The sequence below is a fragment of the Lolium rigidum genome, chromosome 3, assembly GCF_022539505.1.
Source record: "Lolium rigidum isolate FL_2022 chromosome 3, APGP_CSIRO_Lrig_0.1, whole genome shotgun sequence".
Classification (NCBI taxonomy): domain Eukaryota; kingdom Viridiplantae; phylum Streptophyta; class Magnoliopsida; order Poales; family Poaceae; genus Lolium; species Lolium rigidum.
In genome coordinates, this window is record NC_061510.1 from 339,222,751 (window position 1) to 339,240,390 (window position 17,640).

Here is a 17,640-nt window from a genome sequence, read left to right on the forward strand (position 1 = left end):
TGCGTCGTCCCGCTGGAACAGGCCCCAGACACATTTCCGGTCACGGTGGACGAAAACGGTCGCTCAGCGTCCGTTTGCGTTGCGCCGCTGGAGATTAAGATTAATTTAAGTTTTGTTGTATTCACACTAACTTTCTATGAATTTAGCACTTTGTTTTGATATAAGTGTTGTCCAAAAATATATTGAAAAGAACGTTTTGCGTGCCCCTAGACACCCGCCCGCATTTGTACCGACAAGTGTCTGGTTGTCCCCAAACTAGTTTGGACAACATTTTGAGGCATACATACCATAATTCATTGGCGCGTTCCATGCTCATTTGGCTCTACGCGATGCTTGACGTACAAAAATACGCAGTGGGATGTGGTTACTCATGAACGCTATAACAGACCAGCAGAGGACGTACGTATGTACTCCCTCCGTTCTCTTTTAATTGACTCGAATTTAGTACAAAGTTATACTAAATCCGAGTCAATTAAAAAGGAACGGAGGGAGTATCTGTGTGCTATTTTTCATACCCAAATTCGAAAGTATGTAGCTTAGTAAATCATAAGTTCCAAATGAAAAAAAATCGCTTCGTGGTCGAATAACTATGTAACTTACTATCGAAGTAAGTTTAATAGTATCTATGTTCACAAAATTCATTTTACTTGGCCTAAATGATCCTACACCTAGCCCCTTGTAAGCACACTCCAAGGTGAAGAGCTGGTGGATTCTTATAGCCTGAAGAGCTCTTGTTCAACAACAAAAAAAAGAATCCTGAAAAGCTGTTGGGTTTTTAGAGCATCTCCAGTCGCGTCCCTCAAAAAAGTCTGGCACAAATGATTTGGGGCACGTTTAGGACCGCGCCGGACAAAAAGAGATCAAAAATCTGTACAGAAAAGAGACCCTTTCCAGCCGCGTCCCTCAAACAGCGTCCGGATGCATGCATTTTAATAGAAGGGACCACCCCATGTGGCAAAAGTAGGTGAGAGAAAGTGTGGGGAAAGAGAATGGCATGTGGGGACTAGGGGCTGCATGCATGCATATGGGCTCTCATTTTGTGTCCGGCGTCCCCGGTAGAGACTCTATATTAGAGTCTCTACCGGGGACGCCGGACACAAAATGAGGCGCTATTTAGCTTTGGGGGACGCGACTGGGACGCGATTTTCTCCATTTCTTGTCCGCCGTCCCCCAAACGCCGTTTGGGGGACGCGACTGGAGATGCTCTTAAAGCCACATCAATATTCCCAGCTACTACTTAGAGACTACTAGTAGTATAAAATGCAATGTCATTGTCTCCTCCGTGGCCCGTCCACGCCAGATCTGGTGTCCCATCTCCCCCAACTTCTATGAATCATTTGGCTCTTCCCGCGCCTAGCTCGAACTCCAGAGTTTTTATTCCGATGGTACCGTATTGTGTGTTAGTGACATCTTTATGCTTATTTATCGGTTAGAACGTGTTACCTAAACTCGCCCGCGATAGATGTGGACTTAGGAATGGGAGGTCTTAGGAGATGTAGCGTGCTTTGCTTGGTAGGAATCAGCCATCAAGCTTGAATATTTTCCCCATTTCGAAAAAAAATCCGTCCAGCATGAAGAGGGAGTACCTTGTCTAGATGGATGCAATTCGTACAGAATAGCATCCTCATTCAATGCATGAGCTGTAGCGTCCATGTTTAGTCTATGCAGTCGTTGATCATGTACATTACTTGCATACTATGCAACTGGAGGGAGTTCGTATAGAGTATCGATCGTCCTGCAGTCTTGCGATGTAGCTGCTCTGTTTAGTCGATGCTGAAAGATTTGTTGTGATGATTATTCAAGGGGTATCTGATCGATGTTCTATCTCTCATGTGTATTACCCAATCTAAGAAAAATATCGGAGCTAACTATTATGTTCTGACTTTTTCCGTATGGCTAATCTTTTGGAATGTAGAAACCATCTGCCAATCTGTGTTCATTGATTATTACTTACTGTATTAGTATTCTACAAGTTATTTTGTTTTGTTCGTTGTCATGAATCACGCGAACGATATCTGAGTAAGTAAGGTGGCTCTGAAAAAGTGCTCCTGCTTGATTATACATCCTAAGAGCATCCCCACTCGTCTCCCCGACGAGGCCCCTGAGCGACGGTTTTCCCATCCGGACGGCGTAATTCAGCCCAGCCGCGTCCCCGGTTTATCGATTTCGTCCGGATTTGGGCCTAAATCCATCCGGCGAGCCCACGCCATCCCCGGTCCCCCGAGGCGCGCTCGGGGACTCCGGATGAAAGAATTTGGCGCGAAAGAGTCGTGTGGACCCTCGTAGTCGGCGACTGGACCGCCAAATCCTGTCGATTTCCCTCCAATTTGCTTGCATATCCCCATTCTCTCCCGCCGAATTTGTGTAGCCGTCTCCATTCCCCTCCTCCTCCTCTTTCTCGTCCACCACCATGCCGCCGAAGCCGAGGAAGTCGCGGCCGAAGAAGGAGCGGCCGCGGGGTGTGTCCAACGCAGAGTGGGCGGCGGACGAGCTCCGGCGACAGGTCGAAACAAGCGCCAGGGCGGAGAGAGAGAAGAAACTCAACGCGAAGAGGGTGGCATTGGCGGCGGAGGACGAACAAGCGAGGAAGGTCTCCATGGCCATGAGCATGGGCCATCCTCGCGGCGGCGGCGCCACCATGTTCCCCGGCCACTGGCCGATCCAAGGTACAAGCACTTCCTCGTCGGCTTTCTCCCCTTCGAGCTTCTCCCCGTCGTCGCCTGCCATGTTCCAAGAGGCGACCTACGACCAACCTTCCAGGTTCACGCCGTCGCCACCCGATCTCGCCGGCGGCAACCTGAACGAGGGCTTCTCGCCGGCCCTGCGACGAGGGCCACTCCCGTTTGGTGCGACGGCGGCGCCGAACGATGAGGTGATGAACGAGATGATCGACTCCGGCTCCGCGGCCGCCGCTGCGAGCCCGGGGTTCTTCACGCAAGAGGAGACGAGAGCGACGGCAGCTGTCGCGGAGCGCAACCGGTGGGCGGAGGATGTGGCCGACGGAAGCCAAGCCGTCGAAGAAGAAGAAGAGGAAGAACCAACCCAAGTCGAGGTCGCCGACGACAACCCGCCGCCGAAGGGAAAGAAGAAGAGAAAGAAGGACGCGCCGCCGGCCGAACCGCGCATCAAATGGACGCCGAGGGAAGAGAAGTGTCTCTCCGAAGCTTGGATGACCGTGTCCATGGACGGCATAACCGGGGCGAATCAGTCCTCCGACACGTATTGGCTTCGAGTGAAGGCGGCGTTCGATGAGCGCAAGCTCGTCGATCCCTACTTCAACAAGACGATCATGAACCGGGGAGACAAGGCCATGGCCACCCATTGGGGGATCATACAGACGGCGTGCGGCAAATGGCACGGCATACAGGAGGAGCTCAAAAAAACGCCGGTGAGCGGTGAAGACTTTGAAGCCAAGGTATGCAAACGCCGTGCCTCCTCCGTCGACCCTGCGTGTACTGATCGCCGTGAGCTGACCCATATCGCCGTCCTCTTTTTTCCCAGGTGCGCCGGGCTTTCGGCATGTACCACGACGACACCGGCCGACGGTTCAAGTTCCTCAACGTCTACTCCCGCATCGAGAAGTGCGAGAAGTGGACGGAAACCCGCACGAGCCTCTCGAAGAGCAAAACCGAACAGTACAACCCCGACGCTCCGCCGCCAGGCTCGTCGGATGGCCGCCCGGAACTCGGCCAGAAAAAGCTCAAAGATCTCAAAAAGATGGGCCATCCCGCCGAGAGGATGCAGGCGTCGTTCGACAAGTGCTGGGCCGACGCGAGGACGCACGCCGCCGGGAGGGACGACAAGTTCGACGGCAGGTGGAGGGAGATGCTCGCCAACCAAGACGCCCGGATCGCCCTGCTGAAGACGACGGCCGCAGCGAAGAAGAGGAACACAGATTTGGCGTTCCTGATGGGCGGCAACACGAAACTGATGGACGAGGAGACGAGGAATTGGTATGAGGGACATTGCGGCGACATCCTCCGACCCGCTCCGGCCAGTTCTTCGTCGTCTCCGGCGCCTACCTCGTCGTCTTCCTCACCATCTACGACGTCGACTGCCGCTGCTTCAACGTCAACTGCGGCCGCGGCGTCGGCCGCCGCTTCGACCACGGCGTGTGACACCGCCGTGCCAGACGGGACTGCCGACGCCCCTGTTTCAGTGTAATTTCCCTCCGATCGCCGATCCGTGGCTGATCCTTTTGCCGATCGAATTTGTAGCGGGACGACGACTTGTTTGAATTTCGACTTTGTCCGCCGAACTTCGGGTGGACGACTGAAAATATGGTTCTCCCCACGAATTAATTTCGTCCAATCCGGCGGTTGTTTCGTCCGGATTTCGGCGTGGGGAGGCCAAACGAGCGGGGATGCTCTAATCTGATCATATATTTTGAGCAAACATGTCCAACTCTTAATATTTTTGAATTAACAAATATATTAATCTGATTGCAATACGAAACTGTTTGTTCTTTTTCGGCTAAAAGTTTATCCTTCGGTATATATAGGTTGCTTCACAACACTATTTGCTACTGTTAACTGTTCAACACATCCTAACATGATCCATCCAGCGGCGGCGCACCAAGATGACACACAGCGGAGCGGCAGCCAAACGAAGGTGCGGCGGCAGGAGGACGGCACGACCATGCCGCGCCTTCCAGAGACCAGAAATGAGCACCTGCTCACATGCTATCTGACGCCATCATGCATCCGCGTCGACCTCGCACAGAAAAATACATCATCAGCAAAAGGTGCTAGGCAATAGTCAGCCTTGGAACATCGGGGCACCGGGCACGTACAATCATTCAGAAGCGACCTGGACAACCCTTCACGGAGTCAAAGAGATGGACTTTGCGATCGATCAGGGCATCTCCAACCGAGCGACCTAAACGGACGCGCTGGATCGTCCGTTTTGGGCCGTTGGGTGGCCGAACGGACGCGTGGACCCCGTCCGCGCGTCCGTTTGGGTCGCGCGGTGCGTCCAACGCGGCAGAATTGGGTCGCGCCGCCGTATGGTATGTTTTTCTTGTAAATTCACTATAAACATCAAATAAATTATAGAAAATATAGAAAATAGTTCAAATGCTCAAAATTTATTACACAATACATTGTCCACGTAATCAATGATAAAGTATTATTCAAATAAAATGTAAAAACGTTACAAATGCTTTAGGCTTCGGGATTTCCTTCATCATTGTTGTTTGCAGCATTGTTGCCTACATGCTGCCACACGTGCTCGATCAAATCAGCCTGCAGCGGGTTGTGTACAACTAGATCTCGAATTTTATGGTGTGCATGAAGAATGTCCTGGAATGATGCCGGACCACCTTGAGGAGTAACCAAACCAACTCTCCCTGGCCCACCCAGTCATTATCAAAGAGTGAATTATCCCGCTCTACCTCAACAATCATGTTATGCATGATTACACAAGCGGTCATCACCTCCCACAGAGTTTGCACATCCCAGGCTGGCAGGGTGTCTGACGATAGCCCAACGAGCTTGGAGGATGCCAAACGCCCGCTCGACATCTTTTCGGGCTGCCTCTTGCTCTTTGGAAAACCTTGCCTCCTGCTCTGAGTTGGGTTTTCGGATTGTCTTCACGAGTGCAGCCCAAGGTGGACCGATACCATCAGCAAGGTAGTACCCCTTGGTGTAGTGGTGGTCATTGATCTCAAAATCCACATCAGGGGACTGACCGTACGCTAGCCTATCAAACACCGGAGAGTGCTGCAGCACATTGATGTCATTGTGCGGCCAGCCATTCCGAAGAATGAGTGCCAAATCCATGTATCCTGTGAAGCAACAGCTTCAAGAATGACTGTGCACCCTTCAGAATGACCGTTGTATGCCCCCTGCCAACCAAAGGGGCAGTTCTTCCACTCCAAGTGCATGCAGTCTATGCTACCAAGCATCCCAGGAAACCCCCTGGAAGCGTTGATTGACAACAGACGAGCTGTGTCCTCTGCATTAGGTTGCCGGAGGTACTGTTCTCCGAACGAACCGATCACTGCTCTGCAGAACCTGTACATCGCTTCCAATCCGGTAGACTCACTCATGCGTGTGTACTCATCTACGAAATCACCGGCAATGCCATATGCGAGCATCCTAATCGCTGCCGTGCATTTCTGGTACGAAGAGAGGCCTACCTTGCCAATTGCATCCACTTTCGCGCAGAAGTAGTCGTCGTAGAGCTTGACGCCATCCATTATCCGGCGGAAGAACGGTCTGGACATCCAAAAACGACGGCGAAACATGACCGGCGTGAGCAATGCCTTGGGTTGGAAGTAGTCGGTGAAGAGCTGGTCGTGGCCGCGTTCTCTTTTGCGGTCCAAGGCGGCCGCGCGCCCCGGCAAGTCTGCGAGACAATGTGCTCGTGGATGATCAGCGCAGCCTCCGTGAAAAATTTGTCGTCGGACTCCTCGTCTGATGACGTGTCGATGAAGTTCTTGAAGAAGTAGTCGTCGTCGCTGTCCACCATGATCTACAGATGAAAAGAGACAAATTTTAGTACGCCCATTTCATCGAACACCTCGCAGGCGGAGGCCATCCAATGCGTCCGTAGGGACCTGCAGGCCATGGCCGTCTCGGCTGACTTGCGGTCTGGAAACACGGTGCACGAGAGCTCACCTCCGACGGCAACGGCGCACCGGCGAACGGCGGGAGGTCTCGCGACGGTGAGAGGACAACAGTGACGACGACAGTGTCCTCCGACTCTACTACGACGCGGCGAAAGCAGCGCGGGGCCGCGACCTATGCTTCTGCCCCGCTTGCCGGCGTCGACAACGCTCCCAAATTGCCGGTCCTTGGCTGGCGGCGGAGCGGCGGGAGATGTGTGCGAGGGGTTTGTGTTTTGGGAGACAGACAGGTGGCAAGAGGAGGACGCGAGCGACCAGCCTTCGGCGTCCGCAACCACGCAAACTCGTCCCAGATTTGGGCCAGTTTTAGGTCGTTCCGAACGCCTCGGCCATCCGTTTTAGGGATAGATCCACTGGGCAGCGTTTTTGTCCGGTTAAACCCATCCGGACGCACGGGCGCGGGATGGGTCGCGCCGTTGGAGATGGCCTCAGCTCCAGCCTCCAGGTCCACCCGCGCGCCAACCCCGATCGTTGAATTGTGCCCTCGCTGACGCCTGACGGTGACCCAGAGCCGCCGTTACAAAGTCAGAGCGGCGCCGACCTTTACTACTATGCCCCCGTGCCTCTGCCAATTTATCACGCCCACAGAAGGAAATTGACCCACGCGTGCGTTTCTTTGTTTGATCAAGTGGGCGAGGACGACGGCGCAAAAGGCAAGTTCTGGCGATCCCCCTCTCATTGTTCGTTCAGATACCAGAGTTGCACAAAATATTCAGCGGGAAAACCACTTGGTTAAACCAGTAATGGGGCCTCCGTTTTGGATCTTCGTCAGTGCCAACCATGAACCATGCTGAAGACGTAGTCAAGTTGTATGCGGCCTTGTCAAACTCACCATTTTCCCAACCAACACCAACCCTGTCCCTGTCCATTTGTCGTGGTAGGCCATCAAATTCAAATCGCCATGCTCTCGACTCACGAGGTCACCCTTGCCAAGGCGGGAAATTCAGACAGGTTCATATTACAGCACCTTAGATAGTGTTTGATTGCAGATCGAGAGATAGTATTCCTCTACTGCTATCTGAAAAAACTAGGACGTCCGTATCGGAATAATATCCTGATCTTGTCTCGCTCGGACACCCGATGACAGCAGTGATCAGGCTGAGTCGAGCTAAACAAGTCAGAGCGAGCTTCATCGAGCTGTAGCTGTCTGTGCTCACGAGTCGCGAGCCGACAAATGTCTCGCCGTCACCAAATTTTAAACCAAATCGGTCAACTCCCTCCCTCACATGCCGCCTTCTTTCTTCTCTTCCCACTCTCGCCGGCGTCCCCATCGATCCATCCCCAAATAAATCTGCCTCGCCGCTGCGCAACCATGCCCGCGCCCCGCGAGACCCAGTGCCAAGAACAGCCGGACACCGTACCACGATGGGGAAGCTCCTGCGCTCACCGTGCTCCCTCCTTCCCCTCCTGCTGCTCTGTTGCTGCCTCTCGTGCCAGCCGTGGCTCCTCCGCGCCCTCCCGCTGTGCACGGACTCGAGGGCGCCCGTGCCGCTCAACGGGACGCTCGGGTTCTGCCCCTACAGCGGGACTAGCTGCTGCGACGCCGCCGCCGACGCCGCGCTCAGGAAGCAGCTCCAGGCCATGAACGTCTCCGACGCCGCCTGCGCCGCCGTCCTCAAGTCCGTCCTCTGCGTGGTACGAACTGCTTTTATTTATGTCTTCTTGCTCCCTCCCATAAGTGGACCAAAGAAGAATAGGCCCTGCTATTACTACTTCCAGCACGCGTTTGCTCACTGGGGTGGCCGCTACATGTTCGACCTTCTGCCTGACCGGGGAAGCCGGGGATTCTAGAAACATACAGGGCTCCATCTGGATAATATCTGGGCAGCTTGATCCGTCCTCATCGCAACTAGTACTAGTTAAATTCCATGCTATGCTAGTTTCATGCTATTCCGCTGTCTGCTTTGCACATGCTATTGCCAACAACCATGCTATGCTAGCTTGGTCATGATATTTTGTTTCAAATATACAAAAATAATTGTTTCAAACAACATTTTTTTATTTTTACAAATTGCGGTCAAAGTTTTTTTTACTTTGGAGACCGTGTGAACATCCTAAACTAACTATATTTTGTGAATCAGAGGGAGTATGTTACGGGGTGATCGACAAATCAAAGACTGGAGCACCACAGCTCTTGTTACTGTTAAGACTGGAAAGCTATTCTTTTATTGCAATTGGATTACTAGATTTAGGCTCATGCTATGTGTTATAAACTAGAGTATATACGTGGACCAACTTCAACGGAAAATGTATAGACGTGGTGGTTTTGTTGCTCTTAAGACATATGTATTTGCATTCTCTTATAGTTTTGCCCACAGATATCCCTGTTTTTATAGAGAGCAGCTAAATGTTCATTCATGAAAATGAAGTGCAGAAATGAATGGCTGGGAACATCCCAGCCAGTGTACAAGGTTACTCATCAGAACGTAGTGTGGTCATACATGTCAGGAAGCCAGTAACCTTCACAAGCTCTGTATTCAAAAGAAACACACCCACCAAAGGTCCAATATTTATTTGAGACTAGAGCTGAAACGGCCACATACTGAACACTATCATTCAGCACGCTTAACGGATACCCCCTTATTGCCTTAATGCTGCATTTAGCTCTTCTGAACATCCTTAAACCCGTACTAACAGATTTTGTTTTGTTCTGTTTTCAGAAATGCAGTCCATTTTCGGCTGAGTTGTTCAACTCAAGCTCAAAGATTCGGATGGTCCCTCTTCTGTGCAACAATACCTCTTCAGGAAGCTCTGCTCAATCAAAAGATTCCACACAAGACTACTGCAAACTTGTTTGGGAAACCTGCAAAGATGTGACAGTACTCAACTCTCCTTTTCAACCTTCCTTGCAAGGAAGTGCACAACTACCTAGCTCGTCGTCAAAGCTTACTGATGTCTGGCAATCAGAAAACAACTTCTGCTCATCATTTGGTGGCTCGTCTGATGACCAGTCAGTATGCTTCAATGGAAATGCAGTTTCGTTTAACACTACCGAACCATCACCCTCCCCGAAAGGGGTATGCCTTGAGAGAATCGGCAATGGGTCATACCTGAACATGGCCCCTCACCCTGATGGATCCAACAGAGTTTTCTTGTCTAACCAAGCTGGAAAGATATGGTTGGCAACTGTCCCAGAACAAGGTTCTGGAAACACTCTACAATTTGACGAGGCCAGCCCATTCCTTGATCTAACTGATGAAGTGCATTTAGATTCCGAGTTTGGACTCATGGGCATAGCATTCCATCCAAAGTTTGCTACCAATGGGCGCTTCTTTGTTTCCTATAATTGTGATAGAACTCAATCACCTAACTGTGCTGGTAGATGCTCATGTAATTCTGATGTTGACTGTGATCCTTCAAAGCTCGGCACTGATAATGGTGCTCAGCCATGCCAGTACCAAACTGTTGTGTCTGAGTATTCTGCAAAAGGCTCCTCATCAAATGTTTCTGCGGTATGAATTTGAAACCACTTCGGCACAGATCTTGTTATCATTGTTCTTTTCTCACCCTAATTTCGCTGTTGGTATTTTCTTATGCCCCCAGCGATACAATGCAGCGTGTCTCTGAAATGAATGAAAAAAATAGAATACAGCTAACTTTTGAATACCATCCTCATTATTAATTTCTTTTGTAGACAACATCTGCTAGTCCATCGGAGGTTAGCAGAATATTTACAATCGGGCTGCCGTATACAGCTCACCATGCAGGACAAGTTCTTTTTGGACCTACAGATGGGTATCTGTACTTTATGATGGGGGATGGTGGAAACAAAGGCGACCCTTTTAATTTCGCTCAGAACAAGAAATCGCTTCTGGGAAAAGTAATGAGGCTTGACGTTGACAATGTACAAAGTAAGTTGGTAGGAGCAATACAGATCTTGTTTCCATTGCTGTCATATTTGCATTCTTTTCAGTATCATCTGTTATAATTTTGGGTTTTCCCTTAGTATCATGGTATTTGATTAAGGGTAATCGATATATTTATTAATCATACAATTTATCATTGGAAAAAACCATTTTTATTAAATTCTGGATGTGTTATTATTCTGTTTAAAGAATAGCACTATCCTAGCATGGTATTAAGCAACGTTACTGAACAAACAACAAGAAAATCAAATCCATGAATATATGTATTTTTGCGAGGGAAATTCAGGAATATTAAGATCATGTCATTTCCAACTAAATATTTTGTGAGCAGATGTTAGGTATGTTCTGATGGTTGCGATTCTTATGCTAAGACCATGCTAATGATGTCTTCCCTGCTGATTTTACATCTAAATAAAGACATTTACTTACTAATTGGATGGATGTCAAGCGATAATGTCAATTTATCACTGATGAGATTACGATCCTTCTCTGGAAGCTGATCTATTGTTTTTAGCTTTTAGTTGAAGTTGCACTATCAGATGAAACTGACGTTTTAGAAGTTTGAGTGAATTCCACTTTTTACCTCCTAAGATTAATTTTGTGCCACTTTTTACCCAACTTAATGGAAATTCCTAAAAACTACCCCATTTAGCATACTTTCTTCCATTTTTTACCCTTTTATATATTTTGCTCCATCCTCGCTGGTGGGTCCCACTCAAAGTATGGCGTGGCGTGTCCAGTCAACTTCTTGAGCCGAGCCGATTTATTCATGGAGTCACACTTTAGTTGGGTCGAGCCAGACCTGATCGTACCAGACATGCCTCACTGGTTTAGCCGAACCAACCCACATCACAGTACCAATCCACTCACCCTCTAGCATCGCGCAAGAGAGAAAACTGAACAGAGGCAGGCGACTGGGGTGCTAGTTCACCGCGTGGTCGGTGATTGGGGGCGATCACTGGAGAAATAGGTGGTTCACTGATAGGCTATTCTGTCCCAGGTGTTACCACTATGATTTAGCTGTATATACTCTCCCAATGTAGGGCTCTTTGCTCCGGTTATTTTTCCCCAACGAGAGTGGGTTTAGATTGAATCTAATGGCAGTGATCAATGCTTACCAGATTGAACCTTTCGTGAATTATTATTACAGAGTTTATTGCCATTAGGTTCCATTTTTTAATTTCTTAGATCGAGACTAGATCTGAATTGGCAACGCTGATGCAAACTTCAGAAAGCAAAAGTAGTTCAGTTAACTCTGAACTGTTTCATCGATGGATATACCTGTAGTAACACAGTTTAGATCATAAACATGCGGACCATATATTGGGTGCGTGAACTTTTCTTTGAGTGAAAGCTTTCAATCATTTGTTTCTAGGATGATTAGATGTGTGTTGAAGTTGTACTTGACTACGACATGATTTTTTTAGTTGCAATAGACATAAATTTGTGAATCTGAGTTTTGTGTATATTGCAATTATTACGTGTGTAAACTGCATCCACTAATGATTGCTAATTTTGAATTATCAGAGATGGCTCCAGCCACTAATATAGAAAAGGGTAAAAAATGGAATAAAGTATGCTAAATGGGGCAGTTTTGAGGAATTTCTGTTAAATTGGGTAAAAAAATGGCACAAAATTGATCTTACGGGGTAAAAAGTGGAATTCACTCTAGAAGTTTTATAGACAAAGAAAACTGTAGCATGGGCAGTTAACATGTACACTAAATTTTTAATTTCGGTATCTTTTTGCTTTTATATCCTTCTAATATTTTGTTTTCAGACCAGAAGCAAATCACTAACCACAGCTTGTGGGGTAACTATTCAATTCCAAAGGACAATCCGTTTGCTCAAGATAGTGATTTACAACCAGAGATCTGGGCCTTGGGTTTTAGAAACCCATGGAGATGCAGTTTTGATTCTGAGAGACCTTCCTACTTCTTCTGTGCAGATGTTGGGCAGGTACATTCAAAATTATAGGCAGCAAGTTGTCATTTAGAATGCTTGTTGCTCAATTTTGATTGAATGGGGTAGCATGTAATTAATGTGAAGCTGCTTGACTATACTTGCTGATATGGTCATGTATTATTTTGAATTTATATTGCATTTGGTATTCTAGGGCCTTGACTGAATTTTGTCATGAGTATCTGACACGTAGTCAATAAACTTATGTTTTCCCTTTTTAGGGATTAGCTCTGTAATCTTTATTAATGCACTAGAGTTTGAAATTTCCATGTGTTTTGCATTCCTTGATCAGCACGCACATGTTTAAGCTTTTATCTTGTCACACATTTCAGCATTGAGATAAAATGTTTCTGCAGTCATCATATTTTGCAAACCTTCATTTTTATAGTTTGTTTGTATAAAGAATGTTTTCCCCATAGTCCACCATGTCACTGAAAGTAGGATAATCATTTTGGTTCATTTCATTAAGCAATATGTTTACAGTAAATACTGAATACTGTACGTTTCAATACTTCTGAATAAACCATAATTTCAAGGTTGACCTCGGTCAGAAATTGCATTTTGGTTTGTTCATGCAACTTCAATGTTTTTTTACTGCATATTTGCAGGATGCATATGAAGAGGTAGACTTGATCTCCAAGGGTGGAAACTATGGCTGGCGGCCATACGAGGGCCCATATATTTATCATCCAGAATGGACTCCTGGGGGGAATACATCACTTAGTTCCATAAATGCCATCTTCCCTGTCATGGGTTACAACCATTCTGCTGTGAACAAGAACGTTGGGTCTGCATCAATTACTGGTGGATATGTCTACCGAGGGTCTACCGATCCCTGCTTATATGGAAGGTATGCAATTTTTCCCTGTGGGGAACTTCAGATTAGATCTAGAATGATACAGAACTTATTACATCTTTTCTTTATTAACTTGAGTAATTTCCCGATTTCTAGTCTCAATTCTGCTAGTGCACTCAAATTTATGGTTTTTGAAGGCAACCTGATATATCATTACTATGCCATATTGATAACCAATAGTACAATTTGATTGTGGCATACATTGTATGCTTCTTCCCGATCATAAGCATTTCAGAATATAAGAGGTATGCATTCACCAAAGTGCAATTTTCTTAACATGAATAAACAAATGTGCACACAAGTAAAAGTGCGGATGTCGCACTGTGAGCCTTGTTCGTCAGTCTCCACTTCGTGCACTGTGGACATTGTTCTCCAGTCGCCACTTAGCCAGCGAATTCATGCTTGTCTTGCTAGTTTCTTACTCTCTGCATCTACGACATACGACCTGCAAGTAACTTGGCCTTACAGGCTTTACCACCTCCCCACACATGATTTCAGGTATATGTATGCTGATCTATACGCATCAGCGATGTGGACCGGCGCTGAGACACCGGAGAGCAGCGGGAACTACACCTCCACCCTGACACCGTTCGGCTGCTCCAAGAACTCCCCGATACCCTGTGAAATGACAAGCGGAAGTCCTCTCCCCTCCCTGGGCTACGTGTTCTCCTTCGGCGAGGACAACAGCAAGGACGTCTTCCTCTTGACGAGCAAGGGCGTCTACCGGGTCGTCCGGCCTAGCTTATGCGGCTACACCTGCCCCACGGAGAAGCCGGCAACTGATGATGGAACTACGACGCCCTCTGGCCCATCGTCGCTGGCGTCAGTGACACGAGTAGGGAGGTCGATGGCGGTCGCCTTGGTGTCTGTTGTATATGCGTTGTACTTGAGCTCTGTGTATGTGTAAAATAGTACTAGTTTTGTTTTGTAACTGAAAGTTTTCGTCCGTAACTGCAACATAGCATGCATGAGGGATTTTCTCGCAGCTTGTATGTAGCACTCGGCTGCTATTGATGCTTGACTTTCAGTTCAAACTTTTTGTGGCTTATGGCTTCGGGTACCCTTTAGTTCTTGTTCATGGCACTGGAACTGGAAGTAGCCTTGACATTTTGTTGTATACATATGCGTTGTACTTTTGAGATCCGTGGATGTGTAAACAGCCGTATATTGGTTTGTACCCGAATTTTCTTGTTGCTAGTTGCAATATACTGTGGAAACTCTTGAGTTCCTTCACTGAAACTCTATTGCTTTTTATAAACGTTAGTGGTAGATTCATGGTTGCCATCTCTACCTTAAATCGTGACGGGGTACTGGGGTGTGTCTGTCGCGTCGACTGTTAAGTTGCAGATGAGATGGATCTTATTTGCACTGAAGAAAAATGTACGCAGCACCATAGGCCGATGTATAGCTGGGGTATATGATTCTTCAGTACCTAGTCAAGAAGTTCAGCATGAGAAGCCTGTTGAAACGTTGCCCAGTACGCATACGAAAAAGTGGACAGAATCTTCAGAATAACATCACAAATATGTGAACCCTAGCGATGAGCATGCTGGATCAGCACCTCGGCAGCGAGGCTTCTCGTATTTCTTTGCCTGGTATATTTTTTCTCGATAAAATATGCTTTATTATTTAAAAGGTTTAAGTATTACACACGGTCTCTGTATAATTAAGATGTGCATAAGTCTAACAAAAAAGTACAAGATAATAAGTTGCAATACGGATAATCGTCAAAAAAATGTAAAGAAACCTATGGACATAGAGGGCCAATCCATAGATCACAGTGTCATTCATGTTAGATAGAAATATCACTTGCTGCCGTGTCCTTCAACTATGTAGACATATCTATAAATAAGTCTTGATTTTTCACACGTTATAGAGACAACGATGAAGAAGCAAAGCGGTGCACATGTAGGTAAAATGAATGAGAGATTTCTTTACCTGGCAGCAATCAAATGCAGGTTATAATTCTAGAGGCAGGCAGGGAATGGAAGGCTTGGGATGTTTATGAATGAGTATTTGACACGTGAACTCCGCTATGTAGTTTTGAGAAATGATGGGCATGGTGCAAACCAGTGGCAATCAGAGGCAATGTTCAGTTTACCCCTGAATCAGCGGAATATGCTCACCGGCGTAGCCGGGGGATATTTACTCATACATGGGATTCCAGAAAGCACGTTTTCACTCCCTTGGGCTGAATTGGAAGACATGAATGTTTTTTCGCTAAATCTAAGGACTTTGCAGCTTGAGTTGTTCTTTGCATCTTTTTTCGATAAAGCATGGAACCATGGATGGTCATCTGTTTGCCGGTTTCCCACCATCATTGTCTCCACCAACTATTTGACATGGTAACCTTTCTCTCAGTATTTGCTTACTTGCATTTTGCAAGTCTATAAGACTTTGCAGTATTACGCAGGTAGTGATAGTGCTATGTCACTATAGTTATATTTGTCAAAACGGTTACCATGCAATTGTAAACCTGTGGAACTTGGAAGATCAAGAGTATTTGTTTCTCATCTTGGAGATATAGTTGTCATCGTATTTGTATACTACTCCCTCCTTCGCTCCTTCCCTATTTAGGTGGTGCACATGTTTTTCAAGGTTGGAGTTTGACCATCAATTTGACCAACCGAACATGAATTATATGTCAGGAAAGTTATACAATTAAATTCCTATTTGAAGAATTTTTAATGGTTTATGTTTTTATAAAATGACCATGTATTTGTAGTCAAATTAACGCTCAAAGTTAAAACACGAAAAACTAGAGAGTACAATACAAATTTTAAAAATCATCATCATAATGTTGTACAAAGCTTGATTTGGGCTTGTATTGTATACTTTCTTTGAAGTTATTTGTGCCTTATATATCCTGCAAAGTGCAAACTATATTTCTCCAATTCTAAATATACTTCTGAACCACTTTGCTTGTATTAGGTGCTTCACCTTCCTAATTGATTGCATTTGCTAGTATGTTTGTAATAAGACTATTGCTCAAGCACCTGGTACTTTGACATCAGTATTACAGTTACCATCTTTAATCAAAATCAGCACATTCCATCATCTATGGTTGAGTGTTTGTCATGTGGAGCTGGACCTACAGCCTGCGCAAGCCGAAGCCTAGTTTGTTGGAAGGCCATGTCCAGGAGTAGGGCCCAAGTCAAGCTACCGATAACTCAAATTTATGCTAAATATATGTTTGCAAAGATAGATTAGGAAGAGGTTGAATTTGGAGATTAGTGGAGAGTACATGTAGTTCTATAGTCGCTGGAGCTGATCCTTTCACTGGTGAAGTGGTTTAAGCTGATTTCTTAGCCTGGCAAGGCATTTTTTTGTAATGGTTGTAAAGGCATAATTAAGATCAGGCAGCATTGAGTTAGTTGATATGAAGACCATCGTGATTGATATTGTGGAATGATTATATTGTTCTTAATAGTTTCTTTTATTTACACTATTTTTTAGACTGAGAAAATGTGATGCTGCTTCTGCCAATTGTATCATTTAACGATTAGGTTCTACTAATAACTCAAAGCTGTTGAAGCTACATTTAACTTTTTTATTGTCTTCCATAACATGGAAACAGTAGGGTCCTTACGATTCAAATTCCATGCTATACCACTAAAATGTCTGCTTTTGAACTATAATAACCTATTTAGAGCATCTCTAGCAGAGCCCGTATTTCTCCTAACCGAAAACGCGGAGTTCGGTCTCCCGAACTGTTCAGGTTAGATGATTTTAATCACGCGGCAGATTAGAAACCGAACTCGCGAACTGAAAAACCGAAAATCAAACGTCGCGGGAAAATGTGCTGCTCGAATGATCTTGCGAAATTGAACCCATTCTTGCTCCGATCGAGCTACATTCGAAGATAATTTACATAAACTAGCCAAAATACTCGAGAGGCGGCCCGTCCGCGTCGTCGTCGCCGCGCAGGGGAAACGCCGGCAGCGGCGGGCTGCACGAGCCGGCGGGGGCGCGTCGGCTGCTCCTACGCGTGCCTCCTCGCGCGCTGCCCGGCACGCGAAAGCACGCGGCCACTTCCGTGCCGCCCGCTTCCAAGCGCCGTCGGAGCGCGCCCGCCTCGCCCGGTCCGCCTCCGACCGCACACCCGGCGGACGTGTTGCCGACTTCCCGCCGCCGATTCGGCCCCCTCCCCTACCGCTCCGTCTTAAGCGCCCCATTGCGGACGGAGGGGTGGTGGCGGTAGCGGCGTCAGCGGCGGCGGAATTTCTCGCCGGAGAGGAGGCAGGCGGCGGCGGAGGGGAGTAGGATTTGAAAATCGAACTCCCATCCGCGGCCCGTTTTAATACGGGGCGGCCGCCAAGTTTCTCGGGC

The 17,640-nt window shown here is 47.1% G+C and overlaps 1 protein-coding gene across 2 annotated transcripts; it reads left to right on the top strand.

The window, feature by feature from the left end:
• Positions 1-7,960: 7,960 nt before the first annotated feature.
• Positions 7,961-14,550, top strand: LOC124703934 (HIPL1 protein-like). Of its 2 annotated transcripts, none has more exons than XM_047236170.1 (6): positions 7,961-8,263; positions 9,289-10,080; positions 10,263-10,479; positions 12,274-12,452; positions 13,064-13,305; positions 13,780-14,550. In XM_047236170.1, exons 1-6 carry the CDS (start codon positions 7,994-7,996, stop codon positions 14,216-14,218), a joined length of 2,139 nt encoding a protein of 712 aa, XP_047092126.1. In that variant the 5' UTR covers positions 7,961-7,993; the 3' UTR covers positions 14,219-14,550. The 2 variants fall into 2 exon arrangements, with proteins under 2 accessions (XP_047092126.1, XP_047092127.1); XM_047236171.1 differs by having other exon boundaries at positions 13,810-14,550.
• The last annotated feature ends 3,090 nt before the right edge of the window (positions 14,551-17,640 follow it).

What these genes read in the sequence shown, in the direction of transcription:
- LOC124703934 (XM_047236170.1), top strand. Translation starts at nt 7,994, where the DNA reads ATGGGGAAGCTCCTGCGCTCACCGTGCTCCCTCCTTCCCCTCCTGCTG. An exon ending in CCTCATCAAATGTTTCTGCG is followed by an intron (nt 10,081 to 10,262) that starts GTATGAATTTGA and finishes TTTCTTTTGTAG; the next exon opens with ACAACATCTGCTAGTCCATC. An exon ending in TCTGTGCAGATGTTGGGCAG is followed by an intron (nt 12,453 to 13,063) that starts GTACATTCAAAA and finishes GCATATTTGCAG; the next exon opens with GATGCATATGAAGAGGTAGA.